Source organism: Micropterus salmoides, unplaced genomic scaffold (assembly GCF_014851395.1).
Source record: "Micropterus salmoides isolate LMB-PRFRI ecotype aquatic unplaced genomic scaffold, ASM1485139v1 Ms_hic_scaffold_7, whole genome shotgun sequence".
NCBI lineage: Eukaryota > Metazoa > Chordata > Actinopteri > Centrarchiformes > Centrarchidae > Micropterus > Micropterus salmoides.
This window is the reverse complement of record NW_024044459.1, coordinates 18,512,332-18,539,216: the sequence shown is the minus strand read 5'-3', so window position 1 is coordinate 18,539,216 and position 26,885 is coordinate 18,512,332. Positions and strand designations below refer to the sequence as shown.

The 26,885-nt window shown below is 40.7% G+C and overlaps 1 protein-coding gene across 2 annotated transcripts in view; it reads right to left on the bottom strand.

Annotated features, from left to right (window-relative positions):
• The window catches only part of msh3 (mutS homolog 3 (E. coli)), a 61,561-nt gene that overhangs the window by 18,766 nt on the left and 15,910 nt on the right, over positions 1–26,885 (bottom strand). For both annotated transcript variants that reach the window (XM_038703402.1, XM_038703403.1), the window contains exons 13-20: positions 18,302–18,434; positions 14,323–14,510; positions 10,223–10,391; positions 9,954–10,018; positions 8,791–8,907; positions 8,359–8,466; positions 6,270–6,384; positions 5,668–5,825 (exon numbers count right to left, since the gene is read on the bottom strand). In XM_038703402.1, coding sequence (XP_038559330.1) covers positions 5,668–5,825; positions 6,270–6,384; positions 8,359–8,466; positions 8,791–8,907; positions 9,954–10,018; positions 10,223–10,391; positions 14,323–14,510; positions 18,302–18,434 — 1,053 coding nt within the window. The remainder of the gene's footprint in view (positions 1–5,667; positions 5,826–6,269; positions 6,385–8,358; positions 8,467–8,790; positions 8,908–9,953; positions 10,019–10,222; positions 10,392–14,322; positions 14,511–18,301; positions 18,435–26,885) is intronic.

The following is a 26,885-nucleotide window of genomic DNA, read 5'->3' as shown; positions in this document are numbered from 1 at the left end:
GGTTCAAAATACTATGTAGCTCTTCAGTGTTAATTTTCGTGAACCACCCAATCACAGCCTGGATGGGGAGGGACATTTAAAAAAAAAAAATCGACAGATAGGTGTCATTTACACTGGGGACGCTGGGGACAGGTCAGAATCTGAATCTCTCCATCACTTTTTGAAAGCTTTTGTTAAAAATGTTCTGAACAGCAACAACAAATGTTGAATAACACATTAAACAATGCACAATAAGAAAACATGCAATGCAATTGAAATATAGAGGAAACAAATGCATTGTCCAAAAGCTGATTACTGCATTATATGCTCCGTATTTGTATAGTGTAGTGCCCTTCTAGTCTTTTCGACCACTCAAAGCACTTTTACACTAAATCTGCATTCACCATTCACACACATTCATTCACTGAGCCTAATGCCGCGTTCGAGACTGGTCGGAACTGGGATATTTCCCAGTTGAAACTTCTGACTTCCGACCTCAATGCGTTCCAGGTGCATAGTGGTGCATGACGCAGAAAGTGAACGAAAACCATGGCTGACTGTGACAAAGTGTCCACACAGTTGCACCCTCAGCAGCGTTTTAGGTGTTAATTATAAGGATGGCAGTTTAACTGCAACAACTGACATAAATAGCCTATAGCCTACTTTACTAGTTCTGTGTACCCATAAATCAGTTGGTAACCCTCAAGTCAGTCAATGTTGTAGGTTACGCTTCCTAATGTTTTGGCATTTTTAACAATAACCTTTATGCAGAGAAGATGACTTTATGAGATTCTTTACTGTAGCCAGCTACCTAATGGGCCTAACATATTTCTACATCAATGTACATGCAGAACAGGTTTTACTATATTTGTGACATAATTCCAAAACGCAGCATAAGTGCTCAAACAGAAACTAAAACTCACACACATTCATACACTGGCAGAACAGCTGCCAGGGGCAATTTGGGGTTCAGTATCTTGCCCAAGGACACTTTGACATGCAGCCTGGAGGAGCCGGGGATTAAACCGCCGACCTTCCAATTAACAGGCAATCCGCTCTACACCCTGAGCCACAGCCGCCCTTATATTATATTTTTTTATTTCATATTCCATTATATTTTTATATTTTGAATTTTCACCTGCCAGCTTAATTTTGTTTCCCTTCATATAAATAAAGACATTTCCATTTTAAATTGGTGCAGAAAATGTCTCTAGAATGCTGGAAACTAGCTTGTTTATCCTTACTTAAAAAAATTAAAAAATAAGTGCAAATAGACCTTTCTTTACCATTTCATGTTGCAAGCTATTTTTCAAAGCATTTTTAACAAACTCTTTCAAAAAGTGATGGGGACATGACCCCAGCGTCCCCAGTGTAAATAACACAGATGCCGACACGTTTGATTGGCTGCTGGGTTGAGGCATTAGGAGTGACGATTTGTTAGGCACAGCCAGTTGTAAACTTGCAAAGCTCATGCAAGAGAGGAGAGGACTAAAACGGGTAGGCCTAAATGCCGTCTTAGTGACCCATCCCCCAATTTTTTCATCAGATCTGCACAAATCTGTAACACGCTGTATCAGCTGTACTATCTATGATGTTCACTGCATTCAGTATGTTATTTACTTCTTTTGATGTAGGCTACTCACTCTTTCTCTACCTATTGCTTTTAATCCTGACCTATTGAGGCTACTGACAGAGAACAAAGCTTTGCCAACACTCACTTTGTCACAGTGCGACTGTTAAATGTTTTTAAAAAAATTCTCACTGCATTTTCTGTTGGGGGGGGGGCTTGACTTTTGTAAAACACGGATAATCGTGCTAGGAGTCCGTGATAGATTAAAAACACCGTTTTACATTCTGCTTCCTATTGCTGTTTCCATAACAACCATGAAGGGATGGAAGAATGTGCTCTATAACCTTCAGGACTCAATACGGACAAGAAACCACACACACACAGAGCAGCTGCATACGTGCACATACACATATGCATCTGTCAGCCGCCAGGAAATGCACGCACGCACACACACGCGCACACACACGCGCACACACACGCGCACACACACGCACACACGCACACACACGGCTGCTGGCTAACTCTGCTAAAGCATGTAAAAGAACAAACACACCACAAATACGCTCAAAACCGGTGTATAGCATATTTGTTAAAATGCCGTAGCACAGTGGAGTGGGCAGGAAAATACAACCAAGACTCTGGTTCAAAGCAGCGTGTCGTCTCACAATCTCCAGATTATTCACTTAAACCTTATTGATAATCAATCATCTGGATTATTTCAGACAGGATATCCCATTAGACACCTACGCACCATCTCATTACCCCAAATCCAAAAAGTCCGCTTATTGCACTCTAGTAAAACTCACAAGCTCTCACTGCACGTCTGTCTCTCCCTCTCGCTGATGAAATACACAACATCTCTCACACAAATACAAGATGAAAAGCAATTCCCACTGCTGTGTCTATTATGCTTGACACAGCGGTGGGAATTGATTGAGAGTTTATTATCAAAACAGATTGTCCTCAGGATCTTACAGTCAGCGATAGAGAGAGGCCAATTAGAAACAGATAGGACGACAGAGCTAACAGAGGATGTGAAGAGAGGAAAGCGGAAACTGCGTGCATGCAACCCTGATCAGTCTAAACAACAGAGGGAAACAAACATGCACGATCAGGCGTTGCTTTACTTATGTAGACCTTCACTGGCTGGTGTACACTTATTCTCTGACTTGACCTTGCACTACAACTATGACCCAAAGCTGACACTATATGATCCCCAATTGAAAGTCTTACCTCTAAACAAGCATAAAGAAAACTAAAGCTTTTATTTTGTTGCCAGTTTTTACCAACAAATATCCACATTTTCAAAACCGCAGATCAGTTGTGGCACCCTGGTGAGGTAAGGCTTTATGGCGCTGACCATGAACACAGAAAACCCAAACGAGCTTCTGATTATCTGATTATGTCCTTCACATTTAGAAAAACATTTTAAACTACAGTGTTTTGCTGATGGTATTTAAAAAAATCTGATCTGGTGATAAATTCCAACTTTTTTTCAAATACTAATTCACATTGTAGGGCTATTTCTGATCATAAATCCAATTAATTAAACCTAAACTATTGTGTTTTTTACACAGCACTTAACTGTAACGTGCTAACTGACATGTTTTTGATTACTTTACTTGATTGCTTGATTTTGGTTTAGTTTAAATATTTTGTTTTCAGTTTGACAAAATGCATGATCTGTACTACAATTAATAGATCTCCAGGTTTTATGATCAAGTCCTTACTTCTCAACCCTCAACACAATCCATCATTCCATAACCCTAAAAGCCAAACACTAAAGCAGACCTTTACATACGTGACCAGTCAAAATCACCTCATTGCACTGATATGAAGTCTGTTTCACTTAAGCCTATAAGTAAGAAAGCACACAGAGACACACACATATTCCTGGTGTGCTGGTTCCTACTGGGTTAATACATAAGAACATGCTTAAACTAAAAAAAAATACAATTACACACATCTGCAAGCCATTTGGTCTAATCACATAGTGCAGCAGAGGCAGAATCACAGAGACCATATATTGGCCTGTGTTCCACACTAATGTGTAGTCAGGACTGGAAACTACATGCAGATCTTACTACTCTCTTCATAATGAGAATAATCATCAGCGGGGGGGGGGGGGGGGGGGGTCTTCTCAACAAAGCCTCATTGTCTCATTCCTATGAAGCAGAGACGTATCATACCAAAACATGACTCAAAACAATAGAGTCAACCAACAGAAAGACAGGAACAACGTAGCTTGTGTTGGCATTGTTGTGTCACTTTTAGATAATGGAGTAGGTATAGTCATGGACAAAAATATGGACCCTTCTGCATGTCTGACACATAATGCACTACTTCTCACAGATAATTGTTGCATCAGAATAAGAAGAATCAGAAGGAGCTTTATTACCAAGCAGTGTTTTACACATACTGAAGTGATGAAAGATTGCAGCCAATCACCTTCTCTGCAGAGCGAATGATATGCTGCAGCCTGCCCTTGTCCTTGGCAGTGGCAGCAGTGTAACAGATGGTGATGGAGGAGGTGAGGATGGACTCAATGATGGCGGTGTAGAAATGCACCATCATTGTCTTTGGCAAGCTGAACTTCTTCAGCTTCTGCAGGAAGTACATCCTACTGTATGATGGGCCTTTTTGGTGATGGAGGTGATGTTCAACAACCACTTGGGTCCTGGGAGATGATGGTGCCCAGGAAGCAGAAGGAGTCCACAGTGGCAACTGGGGAGTCACACAGGATGATGGGGAGGGTTATCTCCCCACCAGAGATGAGCCCAGTGAGGGTGGTTTCATTCGCAAACTTCAGGGAGCTTGACGGACTGGTGACTGGAGGTTCAGCTGTTGGTGTACAGGGAGAAGAACAGAGGGGAAAGAACGAAGCCTTGAGGGAAACCGGTGCTGATGGTCCTGGGGCTGAAGCTGAGCAGAGGAGTCACGGGGGATGGTGTCCGATTGACTTTCAAAACGGCTGTAGTACTGGTTCAGCTCATTTGCCAGGCGACAGCCATTGATGGAGTGGGGGGCTTTGGGTTTGTAGTTGTTGATCTGTCTGAACCCACTCCAGACAGAAGTGGCGTCGTTTGCAGAGAACTGGTCTTACAATTACTTTGGTATTCTGAAGTTTATTTCTTTTTTTTGCATCACAAAAAAGCAGCGGAAAAAAAGCCAAATCCAAGAAATTCCACACAGAACTCCAAAAATGGACTGGACAAAATGAATGGCACATTTTCAAAATCTTCATAAATAATTGTATTTCATTGTATTTGTAAATAAACTCACCTGTAGCAATTCACAGGTGCTGGCAATATAGAAATCACACTTATAACCAGTTAAAATGGAGAAAGGTTTACTCAACCTTTGTGTTGTGTGTCTGTGTATACCATACTGAGCATGGACAAAAGAAGATAAAAGAGTTGTCTGAGGATTTGAGAACCAATATTTTGGAAAAGCATGGACAATCTCAAAGCTACAAGTCCATCTCCAGACATCTTAATGTGTTTCAGATTTGTTTTTTTGCTCTGCTTTTTTTGTTTTGCAAAAATGCTAACAAACTAAATAAACAAGAGAATACAAAAGCATTTGTAATTGTGACAATTTTCTGAGAAATAGTGTCTTCATCAGGCAATATTCAACATGTGACCAAAAAGGTTTATATACTGACATCACCCGATTCCATCCAGGTGTGAATCCCAGATAGATCCCATCAATTATGTCAATATGTACACATGAAATGATTTAGAATATTTACAACACAAAACTCAGATGTCAATTCCATATCAATCATCTTTTTGGGGGGGATCTATTCAGTGTGCAGGGGCCTTATTCTCTTTAGATTGTTTTTAACGCACCTGATATCATGTTGAGTTCAAGCCAGTCATCAAATACAGTCTGCTGCCATTTTAAACTATCTAAGGTTTTTGAGTTTAATCACAGCTGGTGATCATAGGTTATATTATTACAATACTGTAGCCTGTGCCTGATTTTATTATTGTATTATTGTATAAGTAAGCACATTGTGAGCAATGTTAATCCAGAGTCAAATTCCTCATATGTGTACACATACCTGGCAAATCAAGCTGATTTTTAGGTAGAATTCAACGTGCTTGAGTTCATACCTGGTGTAAATGCCGTCCAGCATGCCTAGACGGACTTCAGAGGCCGGGACGTAGGAGCCCATCTGAGCCATAACACAGATGAGGGCCACTTGGCGGATGTAGGAGCTCTTACCCCCCATATTAGGGCCAGTAATTATCATAGTTCTTCTGCCATCACCCTGTAGTAGGAGAGGAGAGGAGCGAGAAGGAGAGGATTAAAACAGTGACATAGACAGAAGGCAAATGAGGAGAGAGACAGAATAAGATATTTTCATGCTGTCCTGCACAGCTGAGGAGGTGGGTGGAATGAGAGCTTGGCTTCTCTTCCTATTGGCTTGTGCTTCTGTTGCAAGATTAACCTACACCCACTCCAGCACTGAGCTAGGAAGTGTGTGTGGTGTCATGCAAGTCTGTATGTGTGTGCATCATGTGTGTATTTTTGTGTGTGAGCTGTTGCAATTTTGCTTCAGAACTGTCTTAATGAGTTAGTGAGCAAGAAAACGTCTGTGTGTTTTGGCTCGACTTCCCTCGAAGCACTCTGAATGAGCCTGGTGTGTGTGTGTGTGTGTGTGTGTGTGTGTGTGTGTGTGTGTGTGTGTGTGTGTGTGTGTGTGAGAATATACCTGTAGTTCGGTGAGGTTAGGTACATACTGGTTGTGCTCTCCCAGCAGTAGGTCGATAGCAGGATGTCTGCCGTCCCTGATTATTATCTGATGCTGACATTCACACACCTCTGGCCTGAACACAGGCCCATGCACATAATACACATAATTAAAAATACAAAAAAGGAATCTTTACATTTACATTAAATATTGCATTTGAGGCCAATACCACTTATTTGAAAATATAAAAAATCTAATAAGAAACAAAATTGACTCATTTTGTCTAAGATATTTACTTCAGGTCAACATTACACCTTATTTCCAAACAAGACTAACTAAATATACTGGACATTTAAAAAACAAATGAAATTTTAATTATTTTATATAATAATTAACAAATAAAACTTGAATTGAGACAAAAATAAAGCTAAAAATAAATGATTTTGCTGCCAATAAACTTTTATTGTTGCAGTTTACTGCTGTGTAATTTCTTTTTTCATATCAGCCAAAATCTACAGCAGCACAATTTATCGTTTAATCAATCAATTACTCTTATATGTACTTTCCTATGCTGCTACTAATCATACCACTATGTGTTCACACTGTCCGTATGCATACTGCTTACCTTGTAATTTTGAGTTTTAATTTAATTATATTTTTATTTTGCATACTTCTAATTATTTATTTTTTCTATTACCTTTTTTCTGTGCATGTGCTGCTGCAACACCTGAATTTCCCCTTTAGTGATCAAAAAAAGGCTTATCTCATCTGATCTATGATGAACTATACAAAATGAACACCCGCACATCCACCCACACACACACACACACACAAACAAAACTGTAGATACTGGCTTTCCTTAAAGAAACAGTTCAACATTTCAAGAAATCAAGCATAGCGTTAGTTCAGGCAGGCAACAAAGTAAAGCTCAGCTCACAATCCCAGCACATTACAGCTCAGCTGATTTCTCTATTTATGGGCATTCCAAACAAGGCGCCTTGTTTAAGTTGCTTTAGCCTGCCTACCCTTGCTGCTTGTAACCACCACCCCAGCTCCTGCTTTCAGGTTCTATGATTAATCATGTAATTTCTGTTGAATTAATGCCTCTGTTCTGTACCCTGGGGAGTCTTTGCTGCTGCTCTCTGCCTTTCCATGGATGCACATGGAGGGGCAGGGAGGCGCTCTCTATGTCTTATGGCTTTCCACATAGGTGCATGGAAGGGCAGGGAGATCCCAGAACATAACATAACTTGCTGCAGAGCAAATACCAGTTTCTTTGATTAAAGTTGTCCTGACTGAAATACGCTTCAGTCCGAGTCATATGAGAAGACTGGCACACTAACTAGCCAGGCAACCAGCAGAGTCTCCAGGAAGTTTCTGCTCCTGGCCAAGAAATAACCTGGCACATATTGTAACCGCTTGTTAAGCTACAACATGTTGTTTTTACACTTCACAGCTTTGGACCAAGCCAGAATACCCATTTCCCCCTTGGTTCCACTCTTTATGCTAAGCTAACTGGCTGCTGGCTATAGCTTCATATTTACCGTACAGACATGAGTAGTATTGATTTTCTCATCTTACTCTCAAGCAAGAATGCAAATAAGTATATTTCCCAAAATGTTAAACTATTTCTTTAAAAAAAGAAAAACACACAAATTCACATGCAAGTTGAAAAGTGAGTACATTAAAGAGAGAGCAATGGCAAAACAGAAGACGATGATTTAAAGAGAAGCAGCGGGGTAGGACAAATTAAATGTCAAAATACAGCAACAAAGAGGGACTGCAGCACGAAGACGTGGATGGACGTAAAGCTAAAACATGAAAAATGGAAGAAATAAACAATATAAAGGTGTGTGTGACTTTGTGTGTGTGACTTTGTGTGTGTGTGTGTGTGTGTGTGAGTGAGTGGGAGAGATGTTGGCGTTCTGGCTGAGTACGCTGCTGAGCTCGGTGCACACTCCCACACACAGCCTGTCTGAGACTATAGGACACGACACAGGACACCCACACACACATACAGACACATACACACACACATATGCAAACTCAGACACAAGTGCATGCACACACATATACACCAATATTTATGGTCATCATGAGAGGACATCACCTGCAATAGTCCCCTTGTTTAGCCACCTCAGCCAATGAAAAGAGACAGTCCATGGTTGCTAGGTGACTAATAGCCCTTTTCATGGTGTGATAGTGCTCCCCAAACTGACTAGAGAGAGAGAGAGAGAGAGAGAGAGAGAGAGAGAGAGAGAGAGAGAGAGAGAGAGAGAGAGAGAGAGAGAAGAGATTTTCAAGTGTAAATTAAGGTAAGTGCATACTGTGTTTTGTGCAGACGGCATTGATGGCGTACTTGACTAAAACAGACTAAATCTGGTCTGAGCTGTGCAGGCATCTCGCCGAGCCAGAGACTGACATGTTTTTAGCAGTTTTCATTTAAGTTTATGATCAGCTGTGTGTGTGTGTGTGTGTGTGTGTGTGTGTGTGTGTGTGTGTGTGTGTGTGTGTGTGTGTGTGTGTGTGTGTGTGTGTATACTCTAGAAAATTTGTCCACTCCCTCTGGCAGTCTAGCAGTAGCTGCTCCCGTAGCTGCAGCAGCTTCTTGTAGCGCTCCACCAGGAAAGGAGAGTGATACCTGCTGACAGCCTTTGTACTGCAGGAGAAAATTTAATTACTATGTATTTAGTGTATACTTATAGGGTGGCACAGCAATCACTAAGTCAAATCAACAAGTGTTGGGACTGCCGGAAACCAACCTGTTAGGTTGTCTCCCCTCACAAAGCAATCTCTACTCATTATCACAGAATGTCTTTAAATTAAATATTATTTTGTGTATCTTTCATCTTTCTTTCTTATTCTGTTAATTAGTCATCTCCCGACTCCCGACTCTGATTTATATTGCAACCCCTTGGGGGATCACAACCCTTTGGCATCTGAACCACTTCCTTGGAATACAGTGAGAGTTTATAATATGAAAATATAACCCATGATGAAGTGTGACATAAGAAAATAATCCATACTGCATACTGAGTCCATTATTTTCGACCCCTCAAATGCATCAATACACTTAGCGTAGAAACAACCAGAAAGAGGCGAGGCTGCCAGGAAATGCCGACACCTCCTGCTGTCAGTGAGCAGATCCACCGAGCTGTCAGTCCAAATGAGTTTACTGCTGCAGCGATCGATGTTGCTCATCAGGAGCTGCTTATGTTGCTAATAATGAACTCTAAATATTATTTATTTACAGTGAACGTTTGACAAAGTCTCATTGGTAACTTTAGAGTCAGGTGATATTTTCGCTGTGCGTTCATCACTATGAGTGACCCATTTCACATTACACATACTCTTTTCTATCTATTGTTAATCCAGAAAATATTGATAAGTGCAGCTTTAAACCACTCAAAATTACCAAATTAAACACACCTCCGCTGTTGCATTTTGGTCGTGTATGTAGCGGTATAGTTGGATTGTCTTGTCATCTTGCCTCAACTGTCGATGCTTTTGGGTTTGCTGTTCTCATTGAAATATACTGCATGTATATCAATAAAAAGATGATCACAAAAGGCGGTGTCCTAAATCAATATACAATTTTAAACATACCAGTCAGAAATATGTATTTTCCATGGCCATGATATAACTCATATATTGTTAAGAATGTGTGTGCGCAAGTGTGTGTACATGCTGCAACTGTGAGATCACCTGCTGATTATGACCCAGCCAGGTGGCACACTGGACGACAGCGAGTTCTTCACCTCAATCAGAAACTGAGGGCAGAGAAGGAGGAAGACTTTGATCACCAAGACGGGAGCAGACAGACAAAAGAATGTGTCACTCTTGATTAAAACTGACACACGCTGATACAAAAACACACAGACATCAGATCATTCCTGTGACTCAGTCTTCCACCCAAATCAGGCGATCAATCTCCTCCCACCTGTCTTTCACTCTCAAACACACGCGGATGGTACCTCCTGTCCAGAGACGGTTACGTAGTCGAGTGCCGGGGCCTTCAGAATCAGTCGGATTTCTTCGCGGTGCTCTTGAATCTCATTTAGGACAGTCTGGATCTGCTCCCTCCTTTCGCGCAGCACCGGGAAGCCGGACAGATCTGAGAACAGCTCGGTCTTATTTCCCGACCTCCACAAACACAAAAAACAAAGAGTCCAAATGTGACAGCCGCTGGGAACATATCACAATACACATCCAATGAGCCTGTTCAGGGGGGACAGACACACAATACAGGACAGTTTCTGAGACATCAACCTGTTTCATCAGTGGAAAAAACTGAAAAATAAAATCATTCATATGTCACTAGAAGGTCCTTTTCTTTGGAGCTTCATTGTTCAGCTCCATTGTACTGTACATTTTTAGGCCTAATTTTGTGGTACTGTGGTGTGTTTTTCTGATTTTCACATAAACACAGACATGAACATAGGTGTCTAATGTCGACTTGTTAGACTTATTTCTAGATTTACCATTTTGCACCAGCATCTAAAGAATCCAGTTGTAGAAGAGTCAAAGATACGGCAGTTTCTCCTTCAACATAGATAATATAACTTTTGGGTGGTGATGGAGCAGTGGATAAGACACTTGCCTCTAGTGTGGGAGACCCAGGTACGATTCCCACTGCGACATCCACCAATGTGTCCCTGGGCAAGACACTTAATCTCTAGTTGCTCAAGAGGCGTGCGACCTCTGACATAAATAGCAATTGTAAATCGCTTTGGATAAAAATTTTGAGATCATGACAATGATAATACAGTACTATGACCAGTCTGATATTAGCAGCTGCCAACAGTCAAATGCGGGTAAACTGTTGGCAGTGGCAGGTGAAATCGTCGGGCCATCCACCCCTTTGGCGGACAGGGAAAATAAAAACAGAAAGACACATGTAGTAAAGTTAGTGTATTGTGGCGATTACATCAAACATAACCCACACAGCCAGCAGTCAGCACAGGGATTCTCTGTGGCGGCGATTCAAACTGAACTCACCAGTAATGGAGCCCACTCCGTCCTAGAGCCAGTGCACTGCTTGCCAACAGCACCAGCCAGACTACAAGTGTAACTCCGAGTGTTGTCGGAGAATCACTAAGCTTGTATTGAAACTTCAAATGAGTTTGTTTTTTTTGCTTGCTTCCTGGGATCCAGAAGAGGAGGTTTTTGTTAAGATATGGACTTTTGTGGAGATTTGAATTGAGAAAAGGACCTGATTCATTGGCGGTTGAACTGGTGGCTTTGTATTGAGTACTGATTGTAACAGACTGTGGTGAACTTGGTGTTTCTTGTCATCTGTCGGTACCTGATGATATGATATTATTTGATGCCATGACTTGGTTCTCAAGTTGTCTTTCTGTGAAATTATTATAATGTGATACTTCTTCTCCTCCATTACTCATCCAGTAACCAGTTTTACTCTGCCCTTTCTAATCTGCTTCCCTCTTGTCATGGATGACATATAGGCTACAGTGATAATCATATATTGATTGTGCCTCTTGAATTGAATTACCTGGTTGTTTAGTAAGGTGGAGTGATTGTTGTGTGCTGAAAGACCTGGGTCTTTTTGTCCACGCAAACATGCATGTAATGTTTTGTGTAAATATATTGAACATTTACAACATTATTTACTCTAAATTATGCCTAAATAAGCTAAACGTTATTTATTCATTTAGAGCATTGTTGGGTTACACAGTCTGGTAGAACAAAGACTGGGCCTTCTGATATCCTACAAGCCAGACCCCGGCCTGTTGGATTCCCCAAAGCCTGCCCATGCGGCTTGGCTACACAAAGGGGGTCAGAGAACAATGGGAAGCCCAGATGAACCCTAAACTTTAAAACCAAACCAAAGGTTTGTATTGGCTTAAGCTTTCAGGGGGCGGAGTAGTTCCTAGGAAGTACAGCCATTTTGTCAACAGAGGTATAAAACCGAACACCTTCGAACCCTCATCGCCGTTCCAAGTTCCTCAGGGGACAGTAAGGAGGTAAACAAACTCTGCCTTTCTGCAACTGCACCAACAGCCACAGGAGGTATTTCCTTTCAGCGCTGAACTTCCTTTGTTCCTGAATACAGACTTCACTCGCCAGACAAGTAACTCTGTTTTCTTCTTTCTTTTTACCTCTATTATTTTTCTTTGTGTTACCAACACAATTTTGGATCCCTAAAGAAACTGTTATACACAAGATAACGTTTCGTGCCTGCAGAAGAAGATGGATAAACTCCGTGCTTAACTTAGAGAAGATCACCTCCGTGTTATACCTTCTCAACAAACGTCGACTTCACTGATTGCTGTTGCTTCTGCCAAAGAATCAGCTGTGCCGTTGAACCTACCGGCATCGTCAGAACCGAGCCGAGAGAAAACTCCTCCAGATTTCCCAAAAGGACTGACGCAAAGCGACACGTAAGAGGCTTTAGTATGTCTGGGCAGCAGATAGTGTATAACCTTGTTATTGTAACTTACTTCTACAAGCTTCATGTAGTGAATTTGATTGAAAGTGTTTTCAACAGTAATTAGGATTTCTGGTGTTTGGTTCTGTTGTGTGAGAACAGATCCAATTGCACATTCTATCTAATCCAAAGCCAGCAACCGCTGCTGAATGAATCATTCACTGCTGGTGGCTGTAAGATAGTTTGTGGTATATCGTATGTATATGGCTTTGCTCTGTGCCTTTCTCTCCTCCTTCTGCTTACTAACCCCACATGCACACACCACATGATCTCTGAAGCTAACCAGACCTGTGACCCACAGCAGGCTAGCATCAGAGTGCGTCCCCATTTTTTTTAGGTGATTTTTCACCATCTTGATCTTGAAACCACATGGTTTGAACCGCCATCTTGATTCCAAAATCAGCTGGCCTCTAGCACAACCGGATCTGGCACCACCCACATGGTCGGATCCACCCGCCTCTCTTAGTCTCCGCCCCTCCTTTGTCTCTCTCACACACACACACACACTTGCTGGATTGTTGTATGTTTTTGTATGATTTGTTTATTGACTTTATTTCATTTTTGCATAGAATAGTTAATAGTGATTTACTTGCTAAAGTTATTGATCATTGATCTGTGCTTGAGTTAAATAAATCCTATTATAGTTTTAAGAAGTCGTTGTCTGTGATTATTTGTGTATAAGGTTGTAGTAAGAGTTGGTTGCCACGGCCAGTGTACGGATTTACCCTTCTCTGTTTGCCATCTATAGGTAGACAAACCGGATTTTAGACTGATCATACTTGGCTCATATTTGGTTCTTGGTCCCTGATCCCAGGGTGGTGCCTCGTATTTATTAATTATAATTAATAATTTTGAATATTAATAATTGTATTAATATTTCTAGAATATCTTTGATATTCAGCTAATAACCAAACCTGACCATGTTGACAAAAAACCCCAACAGCTTATATTTCAAAAGTGGCCGATAAAAATAAATTTCATTTCATGACTATGTTACAATACAGTGTACCAATTCATAGTAATTAATTAGCAAGACAATCTTCCCAAAAACTGTATTATTCTAAGCCCTTCCCTAGGGCTCAAAACATTTGTCGATATATTGTCTGCCTGATTCTCTATTTCATATCATTGGCAATAGAAAATCTTTGGGTTTTGGACTGTTAGTGGTCTTGGGCTCTGAGAAAGTGTGGTGGCCTTTTTCATAATGTTCTGACATTTTCAAGACGAGTAAAAAATTTTTTTTAAATCAATAGATGAATCCATAATGAAAGTCATTTGTAGTTGCAGTCCTGCACTTCATATCTGCCAGACTACAATATAGCAATTTAAATGATAAAGTCTCGACTTGATTCACCATTTTCTTTTGTAATGAACAATAATGACCACTTAGACAAAATCTTCAGGCTATCACATTCTGAGTAGCACATCAGCCAGTTAGTCATAAAGCTGTGAGATATCTGCTTAAACAGTACATCAGTACCGACTAGTTTGTGTATAACATGTCAGTGCTAGCCTGCCAGCCATGTTGTATTTTTGTATTGCACTGTATTGATTTTTAGGTAATGCCGGCCCCATGCAATAATAGTTCTTTCTTTCACCCCCAAACACATCCTTTTCTTTACTTACTTGGCGGCCTTTTCATTGAGCACCTTGAGGAAGCTGTGGGCAGGAGCCAGCAGGTTAGGAGTGTCCAACAAGAGGCCTCGGAGCAGCGGCGAGCTGATCTGTGATTGGATAACTGGAAGCAAGGCCTGCAGTTCCAGCCCCAGGCGAGAAAGACTGCTACTAATGAGGTAAAACTCCTGCGTGGAAGACTAAAACACACACAAACACATATAAAGACACACATAAGATTTGATGGTTGCATAGTGTATCTCAATTGTAAGACAAGCTGCAACAGATCAAAACTCAATGGCCATTTATAAACCAGAAATAAGAAATAACTTCTTTGTTCTCCAACAAAGTGCATTTAATGTTGTATTCCCGTGTGTGTGTGTGTGTGTCTGGGGGAATCTGTGGGCCAGCGAGATTATATCACAAAATCTCATCTGCACTGGTTACGACAGCCAAGCTTAAAGAGCAACCATTTATAACAGCCAACACTCTGAGAGACACCACTCATTAGCAGCAGCACAGACGGCAAGTCTCCACAATATGGCAGAAAGAAATAAAACATAGTCCCAAAACACATTTCACAGCAAAATGAACCAAGAGAAGTAACCATGACGTTACACAGACTTACAGGTAACTTGTTTATTGGACAGCTTTGGCAATTGTCATCCTGCATCATCAGGACACACATGGGGAAATCAAACTCGGGTGACTGACAGAAGTTTATGCAGCACTTTAATGCTTCTGATCTGTCTCGCAAACAGCTCACAAAGTAATAATTTATTATAAGCATGACTAATAATGTTAGACCGCAGATCGACCACATAGCCTATTATGAATAATAACGTAAAAACAAGAGATGTAGGCCTCCATTAATAACTCGGGGCTTATTAGCCTATTGTATGCTGTGGTATCGCTGTCACAAATGTTTTATGGACTTAATGAACTGGCAGGGTAAACGGAGTATTATTTGCCTTTTGGTGCGCACCCGAGTACCATTGCTGCTGTTCACACCTGCCCAAACGAACCGCATCAAGTGGGAAAAAATGAACTCTAGGGCGATTTAACCAAACTAAACGAGGCAGGTGTGAAAGCACCCGGCTGCCATTAATCAGTTTCGTTTTGTGTAAATATCAGCTCTTTTGGTAACTGCTGATAATCCAGATTATGAGATAGCTGTCTACAATCTAATACACAAATTACTCTCTTATGTTTCCTCGTGATCAATGCTGCAGCTTTAAAAATAGAACCGGTGATCATTTAAGATGAAATCCAGTTGATGATTAATCAATGCTACGCATGGAAATTCCTCTGAAGAGAGGTGATATTGTACATTATTAGGGCCCGAGCATGAAACATGCAAAGTCCCTATTGAAACGGAATTTTTAATTTTTTTTTCTGCAAACTAACCTTAAGTTTGGGGGCCTAAACATACTCAAACTCACCAAACTTTGGACATAATTCAGACGCGGCGACAATTTTTTTTATTTTATGGTTTTCCCGCATGGGCGTGGCAAAATGGCTCGCTAGCGCCCCGTACAATGGTACAATGTTTCACCTACTTGCACGAAATTTCAGTGGTACGTATATCATGTCCAGACACACAAATAAGCCTCTTGGAGCGATGCCCAACACCCAACAGGAAGTTGGCCATTTTGGATTAAATGGTAATTTTTGGCGATTTACACACTTTGTACTTTAACAAACTCCTCCTAGGGAATTAGTCCGATCGACTTCAAATTTCTGCTGTGCATTCTAAATGCATTGACGATGAAAAGTTGTGCTATCTGTGAGTTCTCGTCAATGGGCGTGTCCGTGGCGTGGTGTCCATGATTCGCCACAAAACAGGAAGTTGTTAGAACGTCAGTATACATGCTCACATCTGTACCAAATTTGACATATATGATAACAGACCCGCACTGAACACATCCATATGCCAATATTCACTCAAAGTCATAACGCCACCTGCTGGCAACAGGAAATGACACGTTTTACGCTGTAATGTACTACTCCGAGCAGGTTGGACATATGAACTTCAAAACTGTCCCAGGAAACGCTTAACACATTGATGAGGCTTGTTGTAAAACTTTTAAAAAAATTTTTGGTTAACGGCTTGGCAGTGGCGTGGCGGCAAAGTGCCATGCTTCGCCATGACACAGGAAGTGTTTGTAACTTTACTGTACATGCTCAGATCGGTACGAAATTTTACACATTTAATAAGAGTCCCGCCCTGAACACATGTATATGCCAACATTCACCCATGGTCATACCGCCACCTGCTGGCAAGGGGAAATGACTTTAATGAAATTTCTGTGGCACATGTATCATGTCCAGACGTACCAAAAAGCCTCTTGGAGTGATGCCCTAAAGCCAACAGGAAGTCAGCCATTTTGAATTTTATGGTCATTTTTGGATGATTTACACACTCCGTACTTTAATGAACTCCTAGGAATTTAGTCCAATCCCCTTCAGATTTCTGCTGTGCCTTCTAAACGAACTGACGATGAAAAGTTGTGCTATCTGTGAGTTTTCGTCAATGGGCATGTCCATGGCTTAGTGTCCAAAATCGATTCGCCGTGAAACAAGAAGTTGTTATAACTTCAGTGTGCATGCTCAGATTTGCAGCAAACTGTACAAGTAGGATGAGTCACGCCCTGAACACATCCATATGCCAATAAACACACAATGTCATAGCGCCACCTGCTGGCAACAGGAAGTGTCAAGTTTTACGCTGTTATGTACTACTCCCAACATATTTGCCTCACCTGCTTCAAAACAGTCTCAGAAGAGCCTTAAGACATTGATGATGCTATGTTGTGAATCTTGTGAGTTTTCAGATAACGGCGTGTCCTTCACGGCGTGGCGTCAGAGTTTGATGCTTCGCCATGACACAGGAAGTTGTTGTAACTTCAGTGTACATGCTTACAGCTGAACAAAACGTTACATGCTTGATAACTGTCCCGCCCCAAACACATCTACACGGCAATATTTATTTCTAGTCATAGCACCAAGTGCTATGTAGCGCCACAAAGGGGACACAGGAAGTGACGTATAACACCTTCATGCAGCGTCTGAAGCGCGTAGCAAATTCACAGCCGCACCGGCAGAACTCCAGAATATGCAACGCGGTCGCCTCACACTCCGACGCGTTACAAGTGTGAGGGCCCGCCCATCGCTGCTTGCAGCTTTAATATTGACATTATATTGCCATTAGTGATTTTACAGTGTAGTACCAAGTCATGAAAGGTTAATGAGAGTCACACTGACAATGCTTTATACTATCAATCACATGCTGCGGTTTTAATGGTCCCCCATTTCAGCAGCCCCTTGATGCTCTTTTATGAACCCAAACAGACAGTGACTGGAGACCATAAGCATGGACCCCTCCCTTATGTCAATGGAGCCATAGAGACACGGGCCATTACACACAGGCCCATTTATCTACAGACGGTAAAATGGCAATTATGGCCCCTGTTTGTGTGGTGTGTGGTATGTGTGTGTTTAGTGAATATATAAAAAAGTCATGAAGTTGAACATGAAACAAGAAATCAAGCTCGGCCAGAGTGCCTCTCTCATTTCTGTACAACATACACACGCACACACACACACACACACGGGATGAAGCCTTCTGACATTTCGAAAATGGGCCCGATGGGAAATGAGATTGTCAGACAATCAGGTAAGTGCCACTGAGGCGACTGCTCCCTGTTGTTAATCAAGAAGCACGCCATAAAAAAAAAGACAGAGAGAAACGGAGAAAGAGAAAATTGTCTTGGTTTTCATTTTTATGCAAAACAGCTTTTTTAATCACCTGCATCTGGTTTGACAATTTTTTTAACGGTGTCACTACGCCCACATATTTTAGCTTAAGATGGTGAGTAAAATGTTTTCAGAACTGACAGGAATGATTACCTATTCTGCAAAAATAAGACCAAGGTTGTCAGAAAAAATATTATCATAGAGGCAAAAGGTGTCCCTTTTCCTTACTTTTTACCTTTTTGTGGTATATGCTGCAGATGCCTCTCTCCAGGTCGGGCAAATGCGACAGCAGAGATCTGACAGAATTTAAGGTGAGAGAGTGTGACTCCAGGACCTCCTGCACAGCATCCTGCCTCCCTGAGATAGACCTGTGGGTTCATGGATGAAAAGAAAAGAAAGAAGGGAGAAAGGAAAGAGATAAATTAGATGGGAATGAAGGAAGGCAAAAAATATATATGTTCAGTCCCAGTCATCAGCAAGGAGATTTGTCACTTGGGGAGCTGAATTGCCCTTGATTGAAAGGCTCTGTTTTTCTAAAAGACGCTTTGAACCTAAAACAAATAACCGCCAAATCACCTTCTTTGTAAATTCTGTGCTGTACTGAGATTTGCCAATAGCCAGAACAACTTAAAGTCAACCATCTATGAGGGAAAGGATTATAGAATTATTTTTATTAACGTAAATGTCTTCAGTTTGTGCAATTTTCACATCTAATCTTAAGGGTATCCTTTCTAAGAGAGGTGTATTAATGGAGCACTAAGTTATGTGTATTCATAAGGTGTTAGTGTGTAAACTGCTGACCTGTAAAAATGCATTATATTAGAAGGCACAAAGAGTACAAATTTATTCTGTGAACATACACATCTGGAGCGAAAAAAGGAGATAAAGGCTTCAATGACTTCATCATTTTGTGTGTGATGGCGTGTGGGTGTGCAGATGCATGTGTGTCTGTGTCATGTGCTGCTGCACTGTGTATCTTGGAATTAATGTGCCTGGGTGTAATCTGGGTTTTATCGATGTTGAAATTCTGTAGAGGAGCTATCTGGATAATCTCAGAGCAGTGCCAAATCCACAGCTATAATCCCTACAATGTGGGAGGCGGAGGACCACACACAGTGTGTAAATATGTACACAATCAATCAATATATGGATAATAAAATTACACTGCAGAGAAGGGAACTAGAATAGTAGTGCAATACTGTGAGTCAGTTTCAGCGTTTTTATTTGAAGGAGGTCGCCTCCAGATTTTTTTTTTTCTGTTTTCATCCCACAGTGTTTCGGAAAAGAGAAACGACTGCTCCGCTAGGCAAAAAGTGTTGACATTATGGGCGCATTATTACATCCTCTCCAACAGCATTGACTTATTTAGATGTGACTTTGGAGAATTTCATTAAAAATATTAATTCAAACATCAGAAAAAGAAAATGGGAAGTAGAGATAATTTAATAACAACTGTCATGTCACTTCTGAAGCTCATTTATGCAAGTTACAAATCAGGCACTTATCCACTACTCTATTCTTCAAAACTGCAGTGATTTAATCCTGTAAATCCCAGTTAATTATTAGGATCTAAGCAGCGAAGCTGCTGTAGCCCTATTGTTTTTGTTCACTTTCGTCTTCTTTCTTCTTTTTCTCTGCTAAAAGTGTTTGGGCAGAAAAAACTGCTGCACAAAAACTCACCAGAATTGGCAGGTGGGTTGCAAATTCCACCCACTACTCAGGCAAAAAAAATGGCACTGATAGACCTGATGGTGGCGCTATAATCAACTTTACGTTTTTGAAAATTATCTCGAAAACGGCTTCGTCTAGAGTCAAAATTCTTTCATCATTTTAATGTGTGAGTAACGTTAAGTTACCATAACAGCAGCAGTGCAGGAATTACTTTTAACATGAAGGCAAGGCAAGTTTATTTGTATAGCACATTTTAACAACAAGGTAATTCAAAGTGCTTTACACAAAACATATAAGCAACAGAGAAGTATAAAAAAAGTTTAAAAGCAACATAGGGAAATTGAAAAAAAATAAAAAATAAATACACATTAAAACAGGGTAAAACTGGACAGTAAAAGTTACAGTACAGTGTACAATCAGGGTTAAAAGAGTTAAATGGAAAATAAAAACAGGCCGAGGGGTTGAGCAAATAATTGAGTTACAATTATTTTGAAAACAGAATAAACAGAGAAGTACACTTAATCTACTCTCTCTAGCTAGTCTGTGCTCAGGTCCATAGCAATCTTTGGGTCCACTGAAATTCCAAAAACCCTCAGACACTACAAAGAAACCAGGACATGTCTGTCCGCAGGCCACTTTGATCCAGTTATACTCTGGACCCATCTGCGCATTTACAGGTGGACAGAGGTCCCGGCAAATCACTCCAGTGCGAGATTTAAGACCACTTCCTTCACTCTGTTCAGTCTCACTCTCATTATCTTTTCACTCAATTACCTACTCATTTCTCACCATGTAAATAGTTAATTAATTGCTTTTAAGCAATGGTAAAAAGAAAAGTCTTAATTTAAAAGAATGACTGTTTCAGCAGACCTGCAGTTACCTGGGAGTTTATTCCAGATATACGGAGCATAATAACTGAACGCTGCTTCTCCTCATTTAGTTTTGACTCTGGGGACAGAAAGCAGTCCTGCCCCAGACGACCTGAGAGGTCTGGATGGTTCATAACGAAGCATTTTGGCCCTAAACCATTTAGTGCTTTATAAACTAACAGCAGGATTTTGAAATCAATTCTTTCACATACAGGAAGCCAGTGTAAAGACCTCAGAACTGGAGTGATGGTCTTAATGAGGACTCTAGTAGCAGCGTTCTGAATCAGCTGCAGCTGTCTGATGGATTTTGTAGGGTGACCTGTAAAGACACTGTTACAGTAGTCGAGTCGATAAATGCATGGATACGTTTTTCCAGGTCTTGCTGAGATATAAGTCCTTTAATCCTTGATATATTCTTCAGGAGATCGTAGGCTGACTTTGTAATTGTCTTCATGTGGCTCCTCAAATTCAAGTCCATGACTACACCAAGATTTCTGATTTGATTTGTGGTTCTTAATATTACAGATTGAAGCTGAGCACTGACTTTCAGTTTTATCTTTGTTTAATTGTAGAAAATTCTGGCACATCCAATCGTTGACCTGCTCAATACTCAGCACTTGTATGGGCTCATAGTCCCCTGGTGATATGTTATAGAAATCTGTGTGTCATCTGCATGTTGTGTACCAACAGTGTGGATTTGTGCATTTTATATCAAATAATTTGGAGACTCAAAAATCCCTTCCCTCTCTCTCTCTGAGAAAAAGGAGGGGGTAGGAAAGTTTTCCTCCCCTGGAGGTAGGCCTTTTGACATGCAAAAACTAGACACATCACCTGGGGTTTGGTAAGGGACTGCAGAGACTCAATCAGACATGCATTGCTTAAGGACGCCATAAAAGATGTCAACAGACACTTAGCAGGACAGCAAAAGAAGTGTCCAATCCCTCTCCCTATAGGGTGCCTCAGGACATCAAAGTACCGGACGTTCTGATCCCTTTTTCCCATAGAATAGCTGGGCCATAAAACACCACTCCCGTCTGTTCTTTTAGCTGATGTGCAAGTGTGATAAGCCAGGAATGCGAAAGAGGGACACAAACGACTCCTGCCTTCCTGAGCTAAAACAATGTTTCATTATAAACTGTTGTTCTCTTTAAATAATAATCCTTGCTAAGTTAGTAGTGGCGCTGCCTCTTAGGTCAGTTATATTACCATGTTGTTACTATCTGTTGTTGATATTGTTGCTGAAAAGAATCTAAATAAGTTAATTTTGCAGTGTTTTAATATTCAGCAAGGTTAATGACATTACTTCATTTTATGTGTAACCAATGCTTGTTCCAAACACTTTGTGACAACTCCTTTAGAAAGGATATGATAAAGAAATGTCATCCTATACTCGATTAATTTTCCAGCTTGAATTTAATGTTAACTAACCAAATTCCACAGCTCCGAAGCAAAGGCTTGTTTAAAGAATAATCAAAGTTGAATATTTACTCCTCATGTAACCCGAGCTCCCCCAAGTGGACAAAATAAGTATTGCATGCCATGATTCCTATGAAAGGCTGACCTCAAAGTTTTAACTAACTTGTCCTTTTTATCAAGTGCTTAAAAATAAGAACGGTACAGCTGTGTGTCAATTAAGGTTTGATTGTGGGAAGATATTTGATTACAATACACGCAAATAGATTTTTGATTTTTAATGTCTAAAGAAAAACGGTCTCTCGGAAACCGAAAACAAAGCCCCCTCAGGGAAACAAAGGACTGCCCTCTGGGAACCACGCCCCAAAAGACAAAAGCAGCGACACATGCGCTCTCTTCCTTCTTGTCCTCTGCTGGTTCCTGGCCTCTTCAAACTGCACGTCGGCACGCACCCAGCGCGCTCCGTCTCCAGGCGCAGCTAAGGCCTTTGTTCGTTTCCCAGCCACACACGCGAAGCGCCGCAACATCGATTTTTCCCTCGCTTCCAACTTACTTGTTGTTTTATTTTCTTTCTTTTTGTTTGTTAAAGTTATCAGACCATTAAGTTACACAAGTTTAATTGAAGAACGACCAAGTTTTAAGCTTTATTTCATCACGCTAACTTACGCTGATCCCAATGCCCAGGCCAACCATGTAGTCCCGCCAGCAGTAACAAAGGACGACCAAACCTTTGACCCGCGCCAGGGTTGGCCCCCACTGCAAGTTTCTTCAATAAGCCTACATAAGACAGACATCCGGAGCAATTCCCTGGCAGAGAAAGCGACTGGCCGACGGCTTGAAGCTGTCCTAACCGAGAACGTACAGACTCTGCCAGTGTGAGGCCATTGACCAGCACCCGGCTGGGAGAAGCGACACGCAGTAAGACCAAAACCCTGCACTCTGTGATCAGTGATGTCCCATAGTTGTTAATAGAGTATCTTTAACTCTTAAAACTCATAGCTTGCGTTCATTAGCTGCCCGTATGAGTCAAACGCTCCCCACAATAGAACCCTTCTCATTGTTTAGCCATTGTTTATTTCTTTGATGTACATGTAACAGCATTTATAGTCACCTTAGTTAGTTAATAAACTCCACTGTAATCAAGGAATTGTGTGTGTATTGCCTATTTTCAAGTCCCTGCCAAGAGAATTTGCCCCTTCGATATGAGATTGACTGACTGATTTAAGATAATTGAGCGATTATTAACTAACTGATCACTACTGAATAATTGTATAATTATTAAAACCATACCCAGAGGTCCGGAGACTCTGGGCGGATTGGATCTCCGGTGGTGCCACCGCAAAACGAGAGCTTGAGATATTAATATTCTCCTCATATTAAAATTCATAATGGCTGCCTCCCTCCCCTCTCTCTCTCTCCTTACATCTCTCTCTCTCTCTCCTTACATCTCTCTCTCTCTCTCTCTCTCTCTCTCTCTCACCCCAACCGGTCGAGGCAGATGGCCGCCCACCCTGAGCCATGGTTCTGCTCGAGGTTTCTGCCTCTTAAAAGGAAGTTTTTCCTTGCCTCTGTCGCCTAGTGCTTGCTCTTGGTGGGAACTGTTGGGCTTCTGTAAATAACATCACAGAGTACGGTCTAGACCTGCTCTTTTATGAAAAGCGCTGCGAGATAACTATTGTTGTGATTTGGCGCTATATAAATAAAATTGAATTGAATAATTTGGTATTGATTCTCATAAATTTATTAAAACAATGTAGTCATGCTACATGCATAATTATGGTAACATATTTTATTGTATTTCGTAATCTGACCCAGTGGAAGCATGTAAATGTTAAACAGAAGAGGCCCCAGAATAGAGCCTTGGGGAACTCCACGTCATTTTTGTTAGCTCAGATGTGTAATTACCTATAGACACAAAGTAGTCCCTGTCCTTTAAGTAGGATTCAAACCAGTTTAGTACTGTGCCAGAAAGTCCAACCCAGTTTTCAAATCTGTCTCGTAATATTCGACGCACGTAATGCAATTCAACGTATTTACATAATCTATTACGTCGACGAATCACCTCAGCTCTAAAGCGATTGTCGCCAAACTTGACGCATCTGTTCAGATGCTCGGTCCGGGCTTCGCAGAGCAGTCCTGGGATATTCTTCCACTAGGGGGCGCTACACAAGCAAAAAGTTTATACCTCGTAATTCGCTGCATGGATTTGTACAAAATTCAGTTTGTACGATCTAGAATCACTACTCAGCTGATGCATAAAATTTGGTAATGATTGCTCAAAGTAGGCGTGGCTTATTACAACAAATGTAAGTTTCTAGACATTTCTCATTCCAAACTTCAAAAAATCTAAGAAAATCACCTGTAAGTCCTAGAGACTTCCTAGAGATCACATCCACTGATATGTGACAAACGTTTGCCTCACTGCAACCTATGGTCAATTCAGAAGTCAGTCACTCTATATTTTTCAGGATATGCTAAAAATCAATTAACATCTATATCTCCACAAGTCTTTGTTCAAACGCTATCAAAATCAACACAGATATTCTCTATGTGACCGATATCAAGTATTTCAAAGGGTATTCAAATCGGCCAAACGGTGAGTCTGCACCAAGATTATTACTGTTTTGGATTTTTCATTAGTTTTTATTTTTATTTAGTTTTGACTTTTTGTTTTCAATTCAAGTTTAGTGATAATTAGTAGTTAACTTGGGTTTACTAGTTTAGTTTTTATTTTTGGAAAATGCTTAGTTTTAGTTTAGTTTTAGTCTTTGTCGCTGCAGGATGCCAAGCTCAGTTCAGTTTGGTTCAGTCGAGTTTAGTTTTTCACAAAACATTAAAATACAAGTACAATCAGAAATATCCCTTTTTTAAGCTACCTGAAGCTTGTACATAGGGGCCCAAACAATAAGCAAATATATATTTTTTGTTTTTTGTTTTTTTGAAGTACTGGCACATTGTCGAAATAAATACTACTAATATATGAAGCACATGCAATCTACAATATAATTTCTAACCTACATACAGAAACCCTAAAAGCAAACTACCCTAATCCTACTACCCAGTGGTCCCAAGAAATTTATTACATCAGTCCCTAGCTCATTCATGGTTATATAGGTGAAATCCAATAAATGGAGGTGAAATATAATTGATGGACAGCTAAGAAACTGGAGGATAGTTGAGGCCCCATTTGGAGCCACAAACAACAGGTGACAAGTGTTACTGAAAAGCAGTTATATTAAAATCTAAACCTTTATTAATAAAAAATCGGAATTAAAACAATGTGATGCACAAAGAGACAGTTTGGCTGAGATATCAATGAGCCCATAAAAACACACTAACTGACATGCAGTAAATATATTGACCAGCAGACACGTAAACCCAGTGCACGGGGAGCTCACAGTCTGTGGGCAAGTTTATCCCACATGCAGGATGCTAAGCCAGACCATCAGAACAGAGCAAAACCACCCAGACAGTGACTCACTACCCGCAACCCAAACTAAACAAAACTCTATACAGTTGTTGCATTCATATTATTTTGTACACATGTAAAGATAATAGAAAACATGTTCAAATCGCACCAACTACCCAGCCGATCCCTACCTGGGTCTCCCGACTAAGTTAGCCTACCCCTAATGTTACTTGGAGCTCTCCTCATAACAGTGGTCGCCACCTGCTACGCTGTGGCCAGACGCCGCCCTTACCCCAGGCTCTCTTGACCGACATGCAGCGTGTCAGCTCTTCACACGGAGGACAAAAGCATAACACACCCGTGGCTCCCCAACAGGTGCCTATCTGCTAATCCACTGCGCCATGTCAGTTCCACCGACTTCATATCTACTCGAAATGTAGGCTTAGGTCCTATAAAATAAATAAATAAATGAAAACTAAGGATAGCTTTCATTTATTTATTTATTTCATTTACTCTTTCATTTTAGTTAGTTTTGCAAACCTACAATACAGTTTAAGTTAGTTGTCTTTTTTTGCAAAGCCTCATTTTTTATTTTTATTTTAGTTAACGACAATGTTTTTTCACATCTAGTTTTCGTTATTTCATTCGTCTTCATTAACGATTATAACCTTGGTCTGCACTGATATTCAATATCTTGCTATCACTTGTACAGTATGAACAACATTTTCTTTTTCGCTCAGCTTTGGATCAAATGCCATCAAAATAATTGATGTGTGATTTTTTTCAGAATTTTCTTACCAACATCTTGACTGTAGGCGTTTTAAGTTTAAACTGCTGGTGGGTGATGATGGTGCACTTAACCCCTAGTTGCTCCAAAGGAGTGCAACCTCTGACATATATATAGGAACTGTAAGTCGCTTTGGATAAAAGAGTCAGCTAAATGAATAAATGTAATGTAAACTGACAAAAATATCTGGGTCAGGCACATGTGATGTCACTACCTCAACTTGTGAGAAGGTGTGTCCTCAGTCAGTAAGTCACCTTCTGTGGAGATCTGAAGTTCAAATCTCCAAGTAAACAAGTCAGACTTGCTGACAATGGGGGTGTTCAGATCATAGTGAGTCATTTGGATCCTGTGACACTTTCTTCCGATTTTTCTTGCCTAAATAGTGTTTGTGCAGCTTAAACTTTAAAACTTGGAAACAGAAAATGTTGCAGGTGGGTTGAACATTTCACCCAGTGGTCAGGTACATATAATGATCTCAAGGTGATGCTGTAAAAATCAAGTTTGCGTTTCCCCAATTATCTCAAACCTGCATCTCCTCTGAAAATATCAAGTTTCATTCAAATTTCACAACTTGTTTGGATCCCAATATTGAGTATTTTAAAATAACAGTGCATTCTGCCGCTTGTTTTCATTGTGAAATTCTGCTTTCTGTCCAAATGACACGTTAAAG